Consider the following 17,550-nt stretch of genomic DNA (forward strand, 5'->3'; position numbering starts at 1 on the left):
TCCTGGGCACGGACCTAGCACTGCTCGTCAAGCTATGCTGTGGTGGCATCCCATATAAAGTGGAGGAGGATTGGCACAGATGTTAGCTCAGCAGCAATCTTCCTCAAGCAAAAAGAGGAAGATTGGCAACAGATGTTAGCTCAGGGCAAGTCTTCCTCACCAAAAGTAAATAAATAATAAAACAGTGCTGTAGACTGAAAAAAAAATGAAATGGAAGGAAATATTTTCAAGTCCATTAATTTGGTACTTCCTTCTACAACATGAAGAAGGATATTACCTTGAAATTTTGTTAGTTTACATTTTTCATGAGAGAAACTTCTTTGAGGGTAGGTTGTTGAACAAGAATATTGTAATAGTTTCATATAAAGCCATTGGATTACCTGGAAGTTAGGGGTATTATTCAATATCTGACACTTAATATTTGCATAGCACTTTATAGTTTATAAATTGCTTTCACATTTATTATCTAATTAATTCTTGTTAGCTTTCACAGATGAAGAAATGACTACATATCAGGGTGCCAAAAATTTCATGATAAGTGACCTCAAAAACAGAAAAAAATTGGGGCCAGCATGGTGGCATAGTGGTTAAGTTTGCACACTCCACTTCGGCAGCCCAGGGTTCGCAGGTTTGGATCCTAGGCACAGACCTACCCATCACTCATCAAGCCATGCTGTGGTGGTGTCCCACATACAAAGTAGAGGAAGATTGGCACAGATGTTAGCTCAGGGCCAATCTTCCTCAAGCAAAAAGAGGAAGATTGGCAACATATGTTAACTCAGGGCCAATCTTCCTCACCAAAATACATATATTTATTAATATTTGTTGAAAATAACTTGAAATACGTGTTCCCTCACTTTTACTTATAGCTGGAAAGTCCTATGTAAAATAAACGCGTAGTAAATAAGAATTTGTATTGCCTTGATAATGTGTTAAATCCATGAATTTTAATGAACCTGTGTCATATGGTACAGGCATCCATTGATGTGATGACATAATCAATGAACTTGGAATTATAAAAGTAGATACTTTCAAGTTAGAAATATGCATTTATACCTTCAACAGACTCTGCCATGGGCCAAAGGAATAAAAGACAGAAAGAAAAAGGAATATCCTCAAGTAGTTCATAGACTGGTGTGAAAGGCAAACTTAGAAAAATGAAAGACAGTGTAACAGTGAAAGCATCTACAAGGTTTTGAAGGAGTGTATAAAAAGGAGGTGCTAATGTGGCCAAAGAACATGTCTGGGGTGTATCAGGGAAATCCTTACAGAAGGGATGACATTTGAATATATTCCCAAACACACCAGAAAGAGAGAGTATTTCAGTAGAAGAGAAAAGCTTGGGAGACAGAGGTGGGGTTGGGAGGAAGAAGACCAGTCCTGGAAAAGGAAATATTCCTGTGCAGCTTACGTACAGAACTTATGAGATACCAGCAGGAAGGATAAGCAGAGCTGATATCATGAAGAGACTTTTAGGCCATTTTAAAGTGTTTGGAATTTATCCCAGAATGACGTTTTTGGGGGAGTGTTAAAGCGTTTCTTGTTCCAGTATATTTGGAAAAAGCTGCATGCTGTTGTTATCTCTTGAAGATTCACAATGCACGTTAACATATTCAATATTTTGAGAATTTGTGCAATGAGGAAACCTTTCTAACTTTAGCTTGGTATTTCCCACACTTATTTGAACATGGAATTATTTTTTCACAGAATATTACAGATCATCATCTTATGAAATGCTCCGTTAAGCGCTAGGGTACCAAGAGCTGGTTTTTTAATCATGTTAAGTGACATGATCCAAATCCCTTTTTTTGGAATATTTTGGAATGCTTTATCTGGAAGCAGAGTAGGAGATGGATTCAAGGAGGATAAGCCTAAAGACAAGGAAGCCAGTTCGGAGGTTAAGGCATTAGCCCAAGTGAAATACGAGGTGGCTTTAGCAAAAGCAGGGACCATGAGGATGGAGAAGAAGCACATTTGAGAGCTGAGGAGGAGGTGTAACTGTCAGAGTTTGGTTGCCTTTTATGTATGTGGGGTAAAGGCGATACCTTAGATGACTCCCCAGTGACTGGATGGGCAACTGCAAGGGGATGTGGAATGTAGAAAGAACAGATTGAGGCAATGGGAAGATGATGAGCTCTGTGCTAGACATGCTGCATGTCAGTTACTCCTGGGATGCTCAAGTAGAGAAGCTTGGTAGACAGATATGTCTATCTGGAAATCAGGAAGGATTTGAGGCAGGCAGTAGATATTTTACAGTGCTTAAGATCACCCCTTGAGTCTTAAGAGCACACCTAAGATCAATTTTGATGTATCAGTTTCTAAGGCTACTGCAACAAAATACCATAAACTGGGTCACTTAAAGCAGAAACGTATTCTCTCACTATTTGGAGGGTAGAAATCCAAAGTCAAGGTGTCAGCAGGGTTAGTTCCTGCTGGAGGCTCTGAGGAAGAATCTCTTCCTTTCTTCTCACCTCACTCCTGGTAGCTGCCAGCAGTCCTTGGTGTTCCTTGGTTTATAGATGCGTAACTCCAATCTCTGCCTCCATATTCGCAGGGCCTTGTCTCCTGTGTCCCTGTGTGTCAAATCTTCCTCTCTCCTTTCTCTTATAAGAACACTGGTCATTGAATTTAAGGCCCACCCGAAATCTAGGGTGATCTCGTTTCAAGATCCTTCATTTAATTACATCTGCAAAGACTCTATTTCCAAATAAGGTCACATCCACAGATACCAGGGGTTAGGACATGGACCTATCTTTTTGAGGGACAAAGTTCAACCCATTACAAGTAGTTTCCTGTTTTTCCTTCTACCTCTCAACAGCTTCTTTCCTTGTGGAGCAGCCATTACTCACTCTTTCTGTTTAGATTTTATCCCCTCTCAGATTGGACTTTCCAGTTCGTCCCTTTTTTTGCCCCTGAAAATATATAAAAGGGACCTTTTTTAATTTTCAGAATTTTGTTGGTGATGGTTAAGAAGAAACAAGAAAACATAAAAAGTCAAATAGTGGTAAATTTAATAAGGTTACAGAATCTCACAAATTTCTTACATTAGTGATTCCTAATCTGCATTTCCCAAGTCTCATTTGAGGTGCTAACTGGAAGCCATATTGACCTTTGCCCTCTCATTTCCATCCAAGATTGAGGCTCACCAAACCTCTCCTAAACACATACCCTCCCTTCGGATCCTGTCTTTAGGTGCAAATGCTGCCTGAACAGATAACGAAGGCAGAATAAAATGTATCGAGTGATCATTTGGAGTCTTTTGGACTCTGATGGGATGACTCCCATTTCCTTGAACCTCTGTACCAGCAAGAAATGATATGCCCTCACAGATTTTATCATAACTGTCAAATCCTTGCAACAAGATTGCTGAGGGTGTGCATATAGGGAAAAATAAAGAGGAAAAAAAAGAAAGGAATTAACATTTTTACTGCCTCCTCAGGTACCAAGTGTTATCTACTCCTTCACATGTGTTATTTCATTTAATTCTTTCATCAACCATACATTCATTTTACAGTTGAGGGAAATGAAAGCTCAGTGAGATTAAGTATTACAATTTGTCAAATATCACACTTTCCAAGAAATAGAAACCCAGATCCTTCTGAACCCAATGCCCAAATTCCACCTATTTCACTATGCTATTTTGCAAGTAAAATGACAGTTACTGAATAACTTGGACCACTTGTCGTACTAAAGACTGTATTAACTCATTTCATTTTCGCAACATTTGTATATCTAATGAGTGTTATCCCCCATTTAACCATGAGATCCTTGAGACTTAGAAAAGTAAAACATGTATGATTTATATAGCTAGTAAGTGGTAAAGCTAGGATTTTAATTCAGACTTGTCCAACTCTAAAATACATACTTTTTATGAGTATTGAAACTTTGGACCAAAATCTAAAGAGCAGGTGAAGAAAAGATCCCAGGCCAGGGTATGAAGATGGCCGAGTCAGAGAGGAAAGGGATTCAGTACTATGATGAGAAACAAGGATGAAAAGAGTTTCAGTAATGAGGGGGTGGTCAGTGCTGTCATTCTGCAAGGAATGGAAAGTGTCCCTTGAATTCGGCCATTACAAAAGCAAGGGAAGCAGACACAAAGTTGCAGTAGGAATGGGAGAGTGAGGAGGAATGGGAGAGTATCATAGGAATCTTTGAAAAGCTTGGCTTAGAAGCTAAAGAGAGAGACAGGATTGGAAAGAGAGGGCAGCACAATGTTGAGAGAGACTTTATTTGCTTGTTTTAGGAAGAGAACTTTGAGTACTTAGAGGTTGGGGTGGTAGAGATGGTAGAAAAAATCAGACAGATGATATAAATGTCGAAGAGAATAACCAATGGTCAGGTATAGAAATCTAGAACACAAGTTTAGGGGATTTGCCTTACAAGAAAGTAAGGTCGCCATTTTCACTGAAACAGTAGGAGGCAATGGGCATAAATGGAAATATATTTGATGCTAGCGTCGGGTAGGAAGCAGGGGATGGAGGAGCAGGAAGGTGAGAATTCAGCTTTACTGGCCTTTCCAAAATCAGAGGCGAGACCATTTGCCAAGAGAGAGGAAGCCAGCAAGGTTGGGAATTTGGTGACTGTGATGAGAAGAAAATGTAAAGAACCAGCAAAGGATCCTATTAAGATCCAACTTAGTCATATATAAACGCCATTCATGATTTAAAACAGAAGATACAAAAGTTAGAATTCCATACAGCATTTTAACGAAAGATCAAGTCTCTAAAAGCAGGAATGTTTATTTTAAAGTGAACACCTATTTCTACCTGCACATGAACACACACCTTAAATTGGAAATAGCCATTACAGAACATATGTCTGTCAGTTATTCACCCCCATAATAATTTGCATCCCTTTTGCAGCTATATTAATCATTTTTCCTACACAATGTTATCTTGGCAGCACCTAAAAAGCATAAAGAATTCGTATTTTTATTTAACACCATGCGCCAAATGATTTCAAATATATTTGTGCTCTGAAGAGTCTAAATAGACTACAAAAACACATGATGTGCCAGGTTGTACGTAAACGGGTTAGAGGGTAGGAAAAGCAGGCTGCTTCTCATAAGATCTAAATAAACATACACTGAGACCATCCCTGTCATGTAAGAGCTGCATTTCTTTCTAGAGTAGTAGTGTTCATGAACAGAGTAGTTCAAGAATAACGTATTAAGAAGGTTGTTTGGGAGAACCAAATCAGGATGTTCAGGATAATATAAGGTTAAAAACAACCGTCTTTTATAGTAAATATTAACCCTGAAGGTTTGACCTAGGTCTAATTAGTTGTTTCCAATTCATATTTTATTTATAATGAGCAGAGATGTTTTCTTCTTTGAATAAGTTCCAATGAATTTAGCTCTGAAAAGCAAAATATACAGTAGTTCTCAAGGCTTCCCTTTCACCTACACTGAAACTTCTCTTTCTGCCTCAAGGAGATCAGAGGACGAGGTCTACTGTGTGCATCGTAAGGGGGGGGAAAGGCACGGATCATTTAGAAACCTTCCAGCACTGAAGCACTGCACTAATCTGACATCAGCTTCTTCAATAGAAATGTTAAGCAGCAAGAAAGTATTCTATGTTTTTTGGCAATCAGCAGATCAGATAGAAGAGTCTAGCAATACAACGAGGATGTGTAATCTGACATGATTAGACAAGGCTCTTTAGTACCAGAACATTCATAATTGAGACAAAGAAAGAGTATTAATAACACTTTCCTAACACGGCAGTTAGCCATTTTATATTTCCTTTCTTTAATCTTAGTGTTTTTCAACAAATCATGGGATTTAATAGCGTGTTTTGGCAGATTAGAGGATTTATGGCCCAGATGTTTTTTGTTCTAAAAATGGATTAGGGTGTAAAGTTTGCTGGAATCCATGAAACATGTTGAGGCAAGCCGGTCATTTTATGTGTGATTAGTGCCTGCCTTCTGTCTCACAGTCCCTCCATCTGTCACAATTCACCAATGGATCTGGTTAGATTTAGCCTCATGTCACAAACAAGTCCCTTTTCTGGGCAATTTCATATTATAGATTCAGTTTATGCCATTTTATGCCCTAGTTAAAAGATAGGGAGAGTGAAAGAAGAGATATTAGCTTTCCTTTCAGTATATGCCAGTCTTTTCCCGTTGGTTTTCTCCCCTAAGATCATGCAGATTATCATCGTAACGTGAGTCAAATAAATGACCAGTGTTAAAATTAAGTTAAAAGATAATTTTCTTACTTACACCTGTTATTCTTTAAAAGAAATATCTTGGCAATGCTTTTTTTCCTGACTCTGGATTGTGGAGCTGCAGACACAAGCTGGTCACTTGACCATCTTATTAAGAGTGTGAATTAAGTGTGACTACAGTTACCAGTAGCCACAATTTCTTGTCAGACAATTACAGGTGCTTGGTTACATTCTGTGCTTGAGGTTTAGCCCCTTAACTCTTGGCAAGTTTGTATCATTAGCAAACCACTGCCACCTGTGGTTTATTTCCTCATAAATGGATTCAGGAGGAAAATCATCTTCTTACAGTCAGTTAATAATGGTTTATCCCTTCTGTTTATAACAAACATAATAGTAGTTTTATACACAAACTCTAAATTGACCTTCCTAATGCTATGAGAGTGTCAATAATTATCAATACCCTGTATCCTTTGGTAATATTCAAATGATCCTTACATTAAAAAAATCAAAGATAGGTTTTATGTTTTCACTACAAAATATTCAGATAACTGAAAAGAGTTTATTTAAAAATTATACTTTAAACTTCTTTCCAAACATGTGGAAACCACTACATTTCACTTACATATGATGTTTTTATTGTTTGGCGACATGCCCATGTATCACTATGTGATTCAGTCGTCAATTATTCATTCATTCATTCATTTTAGACAAATTCCATTGAGAAATTATTATACGCCACACACCAGTCATTACCTCAAAAAGAAATGATTTTTCTAGTTAAAGGTTAACCTATCCATGCATTTGTATAAAACGTATCCTTTGTTCTGGCACATCTTCAGGTTATTTAAATGACCATGATGCTGTCACCAAGGCAATCCAAGAAGCTCGGCAGATGAAGGAGCAGCTTCGGCGGGAACAGCAGGTGCTCGATGGGAAGGTGGCTGTTGTGAATAGTCTAGGTCTCAATAACTGCCGGACGGAAAAGGTGAGTTCATAAGCGAGCTGACTTTCCCAAAACACTTAAACTGCAAGAATGCTTTTCTTCTTTATCTTTTCATCTTCTCATCCTCAGAATGATGGTTCTCTCTCCCTTTTTCTCTCTGTCAATACAGAAATCTCCATGCCCATCTTGATCAAAACCATCAGGAAATGGGCACAGTTAGAATTCTGTGTCCATCTCCAGACCTTATTGACAATAAATATCCCTTTTCTGCCATCAGTTTGCATTCAGATGAAATGGAGTTTGAAATATCTGAGTCTGGGTGAAAGTTTTGATTTGCAGAGATGCTTAACGTGTATTTGCGGATGAGCTGGATTTGAAAATGCTGAATCTTCCTTAATCAGCATAAGCTTGGATGATACCCATGCTCTAGTCTAAGTATCCACGATCCTGAGCTTGTCATAATATGTTTCTAATGCAAAGCAGTGTCAAGTTCGAGGTGACTGCACAGTTGGAAAATTTGACTTTATTATAAAATGAAATGTGCTTTTTAAAACTTGGGCATTGTTATTATACTTAAGCCCAGTGAAACTTCTGAATTTATCTGACGTATAATAATTTTAAACTCTTTTGTCTAAGCTAGATTGCATTTTATTCAGAAAAATATTATCAGTTATTATAGAATGCTCAGAGTGATATACTTCTTGTGGTAATATTTGATATGTTTTGAATTGAAAATTAGAAGTGTTACTGAATCCCCTTTCAACAATCCTATAGCTAAATAGATAGAATGAATAAAGAAAAAATCAGCTACTTAGCAATAACTTGAAAGTTAATCATCATGGGGAACTTATGAGTCAAACTGTATTGTCCAGAATGAGCAGATTGCTAATTTGGATAGCTTTCTGGTTTCCCAGGTTTTATATGGAAGTTGGTGTATAATCTCTAGGAAGCTAGCAATCTGCAGAGGGAAGGTGAAATATACGTGTGATCCTGTCACAACTATGCTTTTCTCTGGTCCAAACATGGGTCAAAAGGATGGAAAAACAATTTCGATTCTGTTCTGTTTCTGGAGGGGAGAGCAAAACATGGATCCGTATACATCCCTTGCAGTCAGTCTCACAACATAAGAAGACCGACATTGGTGCAGCAAGAAGGGTACACAATTTTTCTAGCTAAGCTCTAGAAGGGAAGGGGAAAAGCAAAGTGACAGCTCTAAGAAGGAATGATAGCAAGCATAAAGAAATTTATATTCAAATATTTAAACATTCTTGAAAGGATGCTTGAACAGAAATTCCTTTTCTCTGCTCCCCATGTAGAAATGAGTTTAACACTCAGCCAGATGCTAATGCAAAGTGACTCAAGCTATTCCTCGCAAGCATAGCTAAATTGCCGTTATTTGTTAAACGCATTGAATTCAGCTGTGGATACAGCAGTTGGTTGCATTCAGCAAGCATCTGTACCCTTTTTTTTCCTAATCCTCCAAAGCAGAGACAACTCTACCTATCTCCCCCCCTCTCCTCCCCTGTGCTGGCTGGGAATTGTCAAGTGACAACCGACCAAATCCTTTTGGACAGGAAGCCTTCATCGTGAGTTCTATATACTTGCAAAACAGGCCTTGTGGTTGGATCAGGGAGCCCATTAAAAGCACTTTGATGGTATGGAAATTCATCTTCATGAAGCTCCTAGGCCCCTAAGCAGCATGCTGTTTAGCTGTGGTTACAGATCAGTCATTCACATCGGAGGGCAATAATTGTGCTGACGGCTTGTAAGGCAGTGGAAGTACATAAAATAATCCTGGGCCCTCCACCATGGCACTGCAAGTTAATCTTCTCTAATACAGATCAGCTGTTGTTCTAACACATGACTTTATGCTGGCTCCAGTGACTCTGCTCAGCCTTTTGATTAAGTAACAGGAGTGAAACCATCTGCATTCACTTTATTCCATAGTTGTCCATTGTTAGGGGACTGTATTTCCACTTCTTGTTCCACCTCCACAATCATACTTTCTCTGATTAGCACCTTCTATTCGAGGGGCAGGAGGGAGAGTTGCTTCTGTGTAAAGCTACTGCTTTCATTTTGCTTTCTCTTTTGCAAAATTATAATAACTTAAAAAAATATATTTTTGAAGTAATACCTGCCAAAATCTGCTGTCCAGTTCAGTTCTGTCCATGCTCAAGAAGGTTATCATTCCCAAATCTCTTCATCCGGTACTTTCAATGTAGTTGAGTTACATCTTCACGTATATGCTTATTTTTATGGGTTTTAAGTGAAAATTTTAAAATAGGAAAGTGAAGCAGTTCCATTATTGTAATGGTAGGGCAACTTCTTGTCACATGTAAGTAAACCTTTTCAGCAGAACGACCCGATTAGTTCATCCCTTGTGTTACCCTTGACACTGGGAATGAAGCTGAGATTATTGAAGCTCTCTTTGAAGCAGGTACTACTGTGGTCACCTTTTCCTGTTGAACTACCTTGGGTGCCATTTCTACAATATTAATCATTGACCTATGTCTCTGTAACTCGTGAGAATGACATAATGTCAAATTTATATCTTTTAATTTGTAATTATTCAACATTAGCACCTGTATGTATTAGGGATGGTGCTGTGTACTCAAGGTACTGTATTGAACAAGAAAATATGTCCTCCGCCTTTATAGAGTTTACAGTTTAGACCAAGTTATTATTTTGACTGTTAATCATGGCATATTTATGCATTTGAGCCTACCTATAGGAGTTGAATAAAGACTCCATATTGCTCAGTATATCAGATCAGTTATACACCTGAGTTGACAAAAGCGGATGCTTGTTCTTCCGCATAAAGTGGCATCACTATGTGTATTGTGCTGTTATTTTCCTAATACCTCCCTTTTTAATAGATTTTTTATAATCACCCAACTTTGTCCATGGCCAAAGCATAGGTAGATCAGTAGTTGGTTTGACATTTTGCTTCATAATTCTTAATAAAAGATATAAACAGAATATATGATAAAATTCCTCTTATAGTTTGCACTGTCATTTTCTCATATTATTTGAATCCCAAAAGAAGGACTTTTTTTCTCTCTAAAACAATACTCCCAACTTCCTAAACCCAGAAAGTAAGTGAAATGTAAGGAGTAGGGGAGATAAACGAGAGGGAAACATGGAAAGGAGCTGGGGGAAAGGAAAGAGGGAAAGAAAAGAAATTCACCCTGGTGCTTTGCATCCATCTCCAAGGTGATAGCATGACCTGAGATTCAGGACAGTTGGAGTCCTGTGACGGAGATCTGTTTTCTTGAGTACACAAACCTTATGCATGTTAACTTTTCTTCACATTTTGAATGACCAACATAGTTGTCCCAACTAGAAGGTCTTAATTCTGAAGAGCTGTAATTGGACAGTGAAAACAATTAGAAGTGTGAAGACAGGGACAAATGTTTTCCAGTAATATATACAAAAACACATAATGAAAGTCATTTTTACTGAAACACATTTTAATTGAAGACTTCTAAAAGATTTTTCATTTCTTTACTTTTCTTGGAAGTGTTTCAACATACCCAAGAATTGTGTATGTCAGGTTTCTTGGAAACTCTGGGACACAGTGTTATTTATAATTGTCATCTCTGGTTAATTATAGTCTGATTGTATATTCAAATAATGTTATCTTTTGCCACACAGCTCTGTTACAGATTAGTGTTATGGGCGAATAAGTAAGCTTCTCAGGTAGGAAGAATCAGAACGAAGACAATTGTTTAGTAAAAAACACCGGCTTTGCTTCATTAACACCCAAATGGCACAGTTTGACCATTCAATCAACTGCATACTCAAGTTCTGACCTTGTATTTGGAGGTATCCATACCCACCAGGAGACCATAAAAACCTCAGTCTTTGTCCTCACCCCACCAGGCAATACTAATGTCATAGGGACTCAATGCTTTTGACCGAAATGAGGAATAGACCAGAAGTTTCCCTGCTTATTTCCTTCCCTCCCAATGTAGTTATCCTAAGAAGATGATGTCTATGCTGTACTATCTGTTAGAGATGTATTTCCTTATGGATATCAGGAAATCTGAATACAGTAGTTTCAACAAATAATGAATAATTTTGAGCACATAATGAAGTTCAGGAGTAGGAGGTTGGTGGCATTAGTCCATCATCTGGTGATGTCAGTGGCTGAAATCTCTGTGATTCTCTTGGTTTTTCCCCCAGGGTCACAAAGTGTTGCTGTATCTACCACTCTCCCCTGAAGGCAGGCAGACTCAGGAGGAAGAAGTTGTTCTCTCTTTGCTAAGTTCAGTCTCATTTGCATAGGGATGCTTTTCATTCCTCCTTCATTCACATAGGCATGTTTTACTGCACCCCTCAAACTGATTTCCACAAACAGCTCATTTGGGTGGAGCTGGGTCATATGGACACCTTTAAAACCAGGGAAGAGAAACTGATTTAAATCGATCATGAATTATTTTCTGGGACTAAATTAGAGACCTTATCCCATCCTTCCTGAGATCAAAGGATATCTTTTTGTTTTTTTAAGAGAGGCAGACTGCCACATGCAGCGCCTCATTTGGATGTGTCTGGAGTCTTGGACGCTTGACTACCCTATGTTCTCCTACAAATGGACCTTGAGAGCTTATTTGGAGGTCCTGGAAGGGTAGCACGGCTACTCATATACCCTTGACCAAAGAAGGATCCTCCCCTATCAGGGAAGGGCGTCCTCTTGACAGAGCACAGCTTCAGGAGGGTTGCACGTGGAGCAGTGAGGGAAGAAGGGGAGACCCGCCTAGCCAGCCAGATCAGCCAAATCGACCCTGGCGATCAATGGGGTGACATGTCGTAGCCAGATCACCCTCACATCCAAGGGATATCTTAAAATCAAAGATTACATCGACAGAGAAGAAAAGACAGACCAGAATGGCTATTGGATAGGAAAAGGCCCTTGTCATCCACAGCTACATTATAAAAATGATATCAAAACTCAAATACTTCCTTCATAAAACTGGTTTGTTTTGATTATTTTTATATTTGTTGTCATCTGTCTAAGTACTTTTGCTCTTCCACTGTTACAAGTGCAGGCCTTCCACCTTGTCTGTGGTCCATAAAGAATTAAACTCCAGTCCAGCATATGTCCAAGAAAACATTGCTGGACAGCAGGTTAAATCATTGAATGTGTGTTCGCACAGATGCTGTCTACATGTTAAGGCTCACTTTGTATTGCTTTTCATATAGAAAACAGAGGTCACTCACAAAACTAAACATGCAGATGTGTGCATGTACTTCTTAAGGTAGAGAATTTATTCACCAACCACTAATTGCCTACAGTGTACCTGAAATCTAAACACCTACACGTGCTGCAAATTCATCTATAACTGCAAAGAAATGCCTGGGAAAATGGCTTGCTTTTTCTTCCGTGGTTCAGTGAAAATTCTTTGCAAATTTCCATTGAATAAGATGAAAATCTGGTGAATAACATTTATGTTTTAAATAATAATTTACTCATTAATGTCACCAGTTTCTGGTTTTGGTTGTCAGTCATATTCATAAGAAGCCTTACCACCGACTATATAGACTAATTTGTAAGCAAAGGTTAATTTTATTACTCTAGCACTTGGAAACTCTTCCATCACAACCTCCTCTGTTCTGCCATTGTCAACCCTTTTCTTTCCCTTTAACAGAGTGCCAAACATGAAATGACAGTGACCAATGTTGACTTAATGTGGATGTTTAATAATGAAAAAAAGTGTGTCAGTTGCAGCATTAGTTACAAATGGCAGTAAGTGTATCGGATGGCAGCCCTGTAATAATTTTACATCCATCATTCTTTCCTGATGCTTCGCTGGCCGTCTGATGGATGGGGCCAGCAGTGTTAACTCTTCAGAAACTGACACAGTGTATCTAGTTCAGCATTATCTAACACATGCTCCTTCCCTTAGATAAGGAGAAGGCATGTGAGGAATTGTGAATTACAGGTTTTGCTTTGAAAAAGTGAATATGAAGGAACTCAAGCCTTTGCATTCAGTATAAGATACTACCATTACTTGATGATTTGTGGATCGCTTTTGTAGATGTTGCCTTTAGGTAAAATGAATTAGGGAAGTCAAATTAGAACTAGATATTTCAGTGGTTCAAGGAAAAACTTCATGAAGGAGGAAGGCATGTTAGGTAAATCCTTCAGGAAGAAATAAGATAGATCATTGCAAAGTTTGGCAAAGCAGGAGTTTTTTTAGGAGGGAGGAATGTGTTTTTAAAAAAGTCCCCAAACTTTTAAATCTTCTGGTTAGAATTTGTCTAGGAAAAATTAAAATAACATAAACCATTTATATTTTCTCTTTATAAAACTGAGTGTATGTTATTTTTTATGTTTTTTAATCTCTGTATTTACATATAATTGTTTCTTTGGTGACTTTCAAAGAAACACCAAATCTGAAGTTGAATATTTGCCTTTTTATTATTGGCATCTCTCTACTCTGAGAATTTGTATAAAATGAAAGGGGAACTGCTTTCTAGGCAACTGATTATTAGAAAATCTAGACCAGCTTTTTATGTGCGAGTTGGCATTTGATCCTTAGGTTTTCTTTTCTTTTGTTTTTCATTCATAAAACCTTCTTAATTCTGAGTGTCTTAGCTAGGGAAGACTTCTTACGGGACAGGAGGGGAGAGGAAAACCCCTTAGTGAATATTATCAGCACAGAGCAGCCCGTTTTCAAAGACCATGACAAAAAGGCAAATAGGTATTATGTCATCACTCATCCATCACTCTATATGTCAGCCTTTCAATAATTCCAATCGACATTCTCGACAGGCTGGTGCAAGTTAAAGGGGCTGTTTGTTTCTAGAAATTGAGTATAGGCTGTCTATAGCCTTTTGTTCCAGATGGTTTTCTTCTGTGTCTTTTCATTTCTTTCTTGTTCTTTCTTTTCTTTTTGGGGGTATTTAATTGAAATACATGCCGAGTTTGCAGACTGCAAAGATCAGAGCTGTTTTCGTCCAGCAGTGGTAACTATGCATTAAACATTTTGATTTGTTTGAGCTTAAAGTTTAGTCCTTTTTTGCCATTTGCTTCATGGAGTTTGTGTATATTTACAGCCTCTGCATTTAATGGCCACATGCCTTATTTTCACAGATGGCCAGTGGAAGACTTTTTCTTTCTCTTAGTATAGCCCGCTTTCAGTTTTGCTACATTTGTCACAGTGCCACTACTTGCAGCTAGCAAGTGCCCACGCTTGGTGGGGAGCAATTATGGTGTGAGTTTTTAAGGAGCTTTTTAAAGGTTTTTTTTTTTTTTCCAGTAAACTTTTTATGGTTTAATTTTCAAGCCTAGAAAAGCTGTGCATGTTTTCAAACAGAGAGTCTTGTGTTCTTTACATCATTCTGGTAGAGGGGTTAGTGCAGGATGGTCCAATAAAATGAGACACAGGGCATGCCAAATTGAGCTTTCAGATAGACACCCACAGGCCTCTCTGATGATTGAAACTGGCTATTCATTTAAAGATATGAGGCTATGCTCCCATAGTATTCCTGAAAAAAGCAAGTTTGAAAACACTCTGTAGAGAACGATCTAGATATTTTTTAAAGTAAGTTTCCATGGTGAATAGATAAAAGACTAGAAGAAGAATAAACAATAGTTAAGCCAAGGTGCTGAGGTTGTAAATTTACATATATGTCCTCACATTTCTGATTTTTCTAAATTTTCTCTAAGTAAAATAAGAATGACTTTTGTTGTTTGACCAGAAGTGTTATTTTTAAAAGCCTGGTCTATTAAGAATGGGCTTCCCTTCCCTTCTCCCTTGCTCCCTTCCTCATCTCCAAGAGCAAATAGCTGTCTTCAAGACAGTTCAGCCTTAAGGCACTGAAATGGCTAAAGAGACCTTGTCTTTCAATTACCCTCTTTTATTTAGTAGGTGTATTCTCTATTGTCATTTTTTGCAAGCTACTTTAACAATATGGATTACAAATTAGGAGGAAAATATTCTGCATTTAGCATTTATTTCAAAGGGTTTCATTGAATCTTTCCAATAATATCTTCTCTCCTTCTTTACAACGGAGAAGGACTTGCTTCTGAGGCATAGGAGTAATAACGACTATTGATTTTGTGCTTTACCTTTTTCAAAGTGCTTTCACATCTCATACTGTAATATAAGCAGAACAGTATTCTTATCTTTGTTTTAGAAATAAAAAACTTGAGATTTGAGAAGGTTACAGGAATTCAAGTGGTAGATCAGTTTTCAAACCAAAGTCTTCTGACTCAGATTTCAGTCTCTTTTCCAATGGAGCATGCTGAAGAGGTTCAAGAAAGACACCCAGCTGTGGCCGGCCCAGTGGCCTAGTGGTTAAGTTAGCATGCTCCCCTTTGGCAGTCCCAGCTCGCAGTTTTGAATCCCGGGCATGGACCTAGCACTGCTTGTCAAGCCATGCTGTGGCAGTGTCCCACATAAAAGAGAGGAAGATTGGCACAGGTGTTAGCTCAGCAACAGTCTTCCTCAAGCAAAAAGAGGAAGATTGGCAACAGATGTTAGCTCAGGGCCAATCTTCCTCGCCAAAAAAAAGAAAGAAAGAAAGAGAGTCACTCAGGGCCTGCTTGATGAGCTTGTCCTCCAATGTTGGTCAGGTATATAATTTAGTACATTTTTGAGGCCTTATCACAAAAAAAATCTCATTTAAGCAATCACCATCTCCACAATTTATCATTTTTCAATTATTTGTTTTTCCTGTTTCTGCTCCCTTCTTAGGTCTTCCTTTCTTTACCACACACCACCAACTCCTCCACTAGAGAATGAGTAGGAAAATGAAAAGAATATGGTCAATCTTATTTATTTTCTTTCTTGTAGTAGCACTGATAAAACATGTGAACTTGTAGTCATTCATTAAAAGGAGATTTTAAACATCTATTCTAATCTATATTTTTCTCTCTCTTCCCCTAAAACTACCATGGATAATTGAAAAGTGAACTATAACCCTGATATGCCTGTTTCTGTTTGTCAGACCCAGCATTTATGAGCCAAGCCTTGACTCCTTAAAACAATCCAATTGTATTTATTTAACTGAGGTAACTACTGACTACTGAGGCTGCATTTGTACGACTGTTGACAGTTTTATAGCTTTTATACCATGAAAAGGAAAAACATTAAAGAGAAAAATTCTATACGTTTCTGTAGCTGAGTAACAGAGTTACCCATTGTTTATAGAACAATTATCATCAGACAACATTCCAGTTTTGTGTTTACATCTGTGCAGCCCTCCCACCTACCGGACATCCTGTGTAGGTTGTGAATTCCATTATTTTTCTCTGTTGGCCTCTTGTTTTTCTCACATTAACCCTTCTGATTTGACTCAGTGTGCACAGTATGTATAGCTGCTCTGGTCTGAAATAGCAACAATAACTTTTTTTAGACGCTGGCTGAATGCTGATCACACGTACAGACATTTGAAAGCTCAGATTGCAGTTTGCTGTCTTCTCCTCCCTTCCCTCTTCCACATGTGCACGCCATAACTTTACCATGACAGTATTCCCGTGTACCTTCGTGTGAGTGATGTGTTTTCTGCAGATTCCTGTGAGTGGCTCTTCTATGCATTATATCCACAGACCTCAGTGACTTCTTCCTTACTGTGGCAATGGTTTTCTGTTTTAAGGATTAAATTAGTAATGTTGAATTTAGGCCCATGACTGTGTTTTTCACAAAGTACTTAAATCTGTAAATAAATACTTAAATCTATAAATATGATTACTATTGGACAATCTCTTCACAAATTATACCTCAATAACCTTTTTTGGTTTTTTTTTTCATAATTTGAATTTAAGAAGATGATTATGGAATTCTCAATTATAAGCGGAGTGCCTTTAAGTTTTCAAACTTAACTTTTGAGGAAATTATCATTTATGGATAAAGAAAACATGTACAGTTTTAAACGTTTGTTAAAATATTTTAGTTTTTTTTAGGGAGCCCAGTCAAGTAGGACATAGAATTGCAGGTTGGAAAGAAAATGAAAAGGGCCTTTAATTCAACCTGTCATCTGACGTTGAATTGCCTCTTCGATATCTCTAATATGCCACGCAGGTAGTCCCACGGCCAGCATTTGAAAACCTTCAGGGAGATGAAATTTTTGGCATCCTGAGGCAGCCTATAACTCTTCCTTCCATGGTTCATTTTCTTTCACCTGATAACTTACAAACGTTGGATAGTGTTCTCTTTTGACTACATATGGCCAAATTCTCTCTCTTTCACAAATAACAGGTCTTGATTCTTTTTAAACATGGAGGTTCTTAAGATATTTAAAGATAGCTATTGTTGATCTCCTCTTCCCACTCCATTCAACTCTCTTTTTCAGGGTCCTGTGCCATTTCTCCATCGTGACCACAAAGATATTGATAGGAGCGCAATCTAAAGCTGAGTTAAGTCCAAAACATTATGGCCATTGAGCTTCCCTGGTCTGCATTCCAGTTCCTGTAGAAAAAGAAATTGAGGTCTC

The 17,550-nt window shown here is 38.0% G+C and overlaps 1 protein-coding gene across 12 annotated transcripts in view; it reads left to right on the top strand.

Moving 5' to 3' along the window:
* Positions 1–17,550, top strand: part of SOX5 (SRY-box transcription factor 5) — a 952,037-nt gene that overhangs the window by 912,532 nt on the left and 21,955 nt on the right. For all 12 annotated transcript variants that reach the window (XM_046641348.1, XM_046641339.1, XM_046641321.1 and 9 more), the window contains one exon: positions 7,007–7,152. In XM_046641348.1, coding sequence (XP_046497304.1) covers positions 7,007–7,152 — 146 coding nt within the window. The remainder of the gene's footprint in view (positions 1–7,006; positions 7,153–17,550) is intronic.

Source organism: Equus quagga, chromosome 1, assembly GCF_021613505.1.
Source record: "Equus quagga isolate Etosha38 chromosome 1, UCLA_HA_Equagga_1.0, whole genome shotgun sequence".
Lineage (NCBI taxonomy): Eukaryota > Metazoa > Chordata > Mammalia > Perissodactyla > Equidae > Equus > Equus quagga.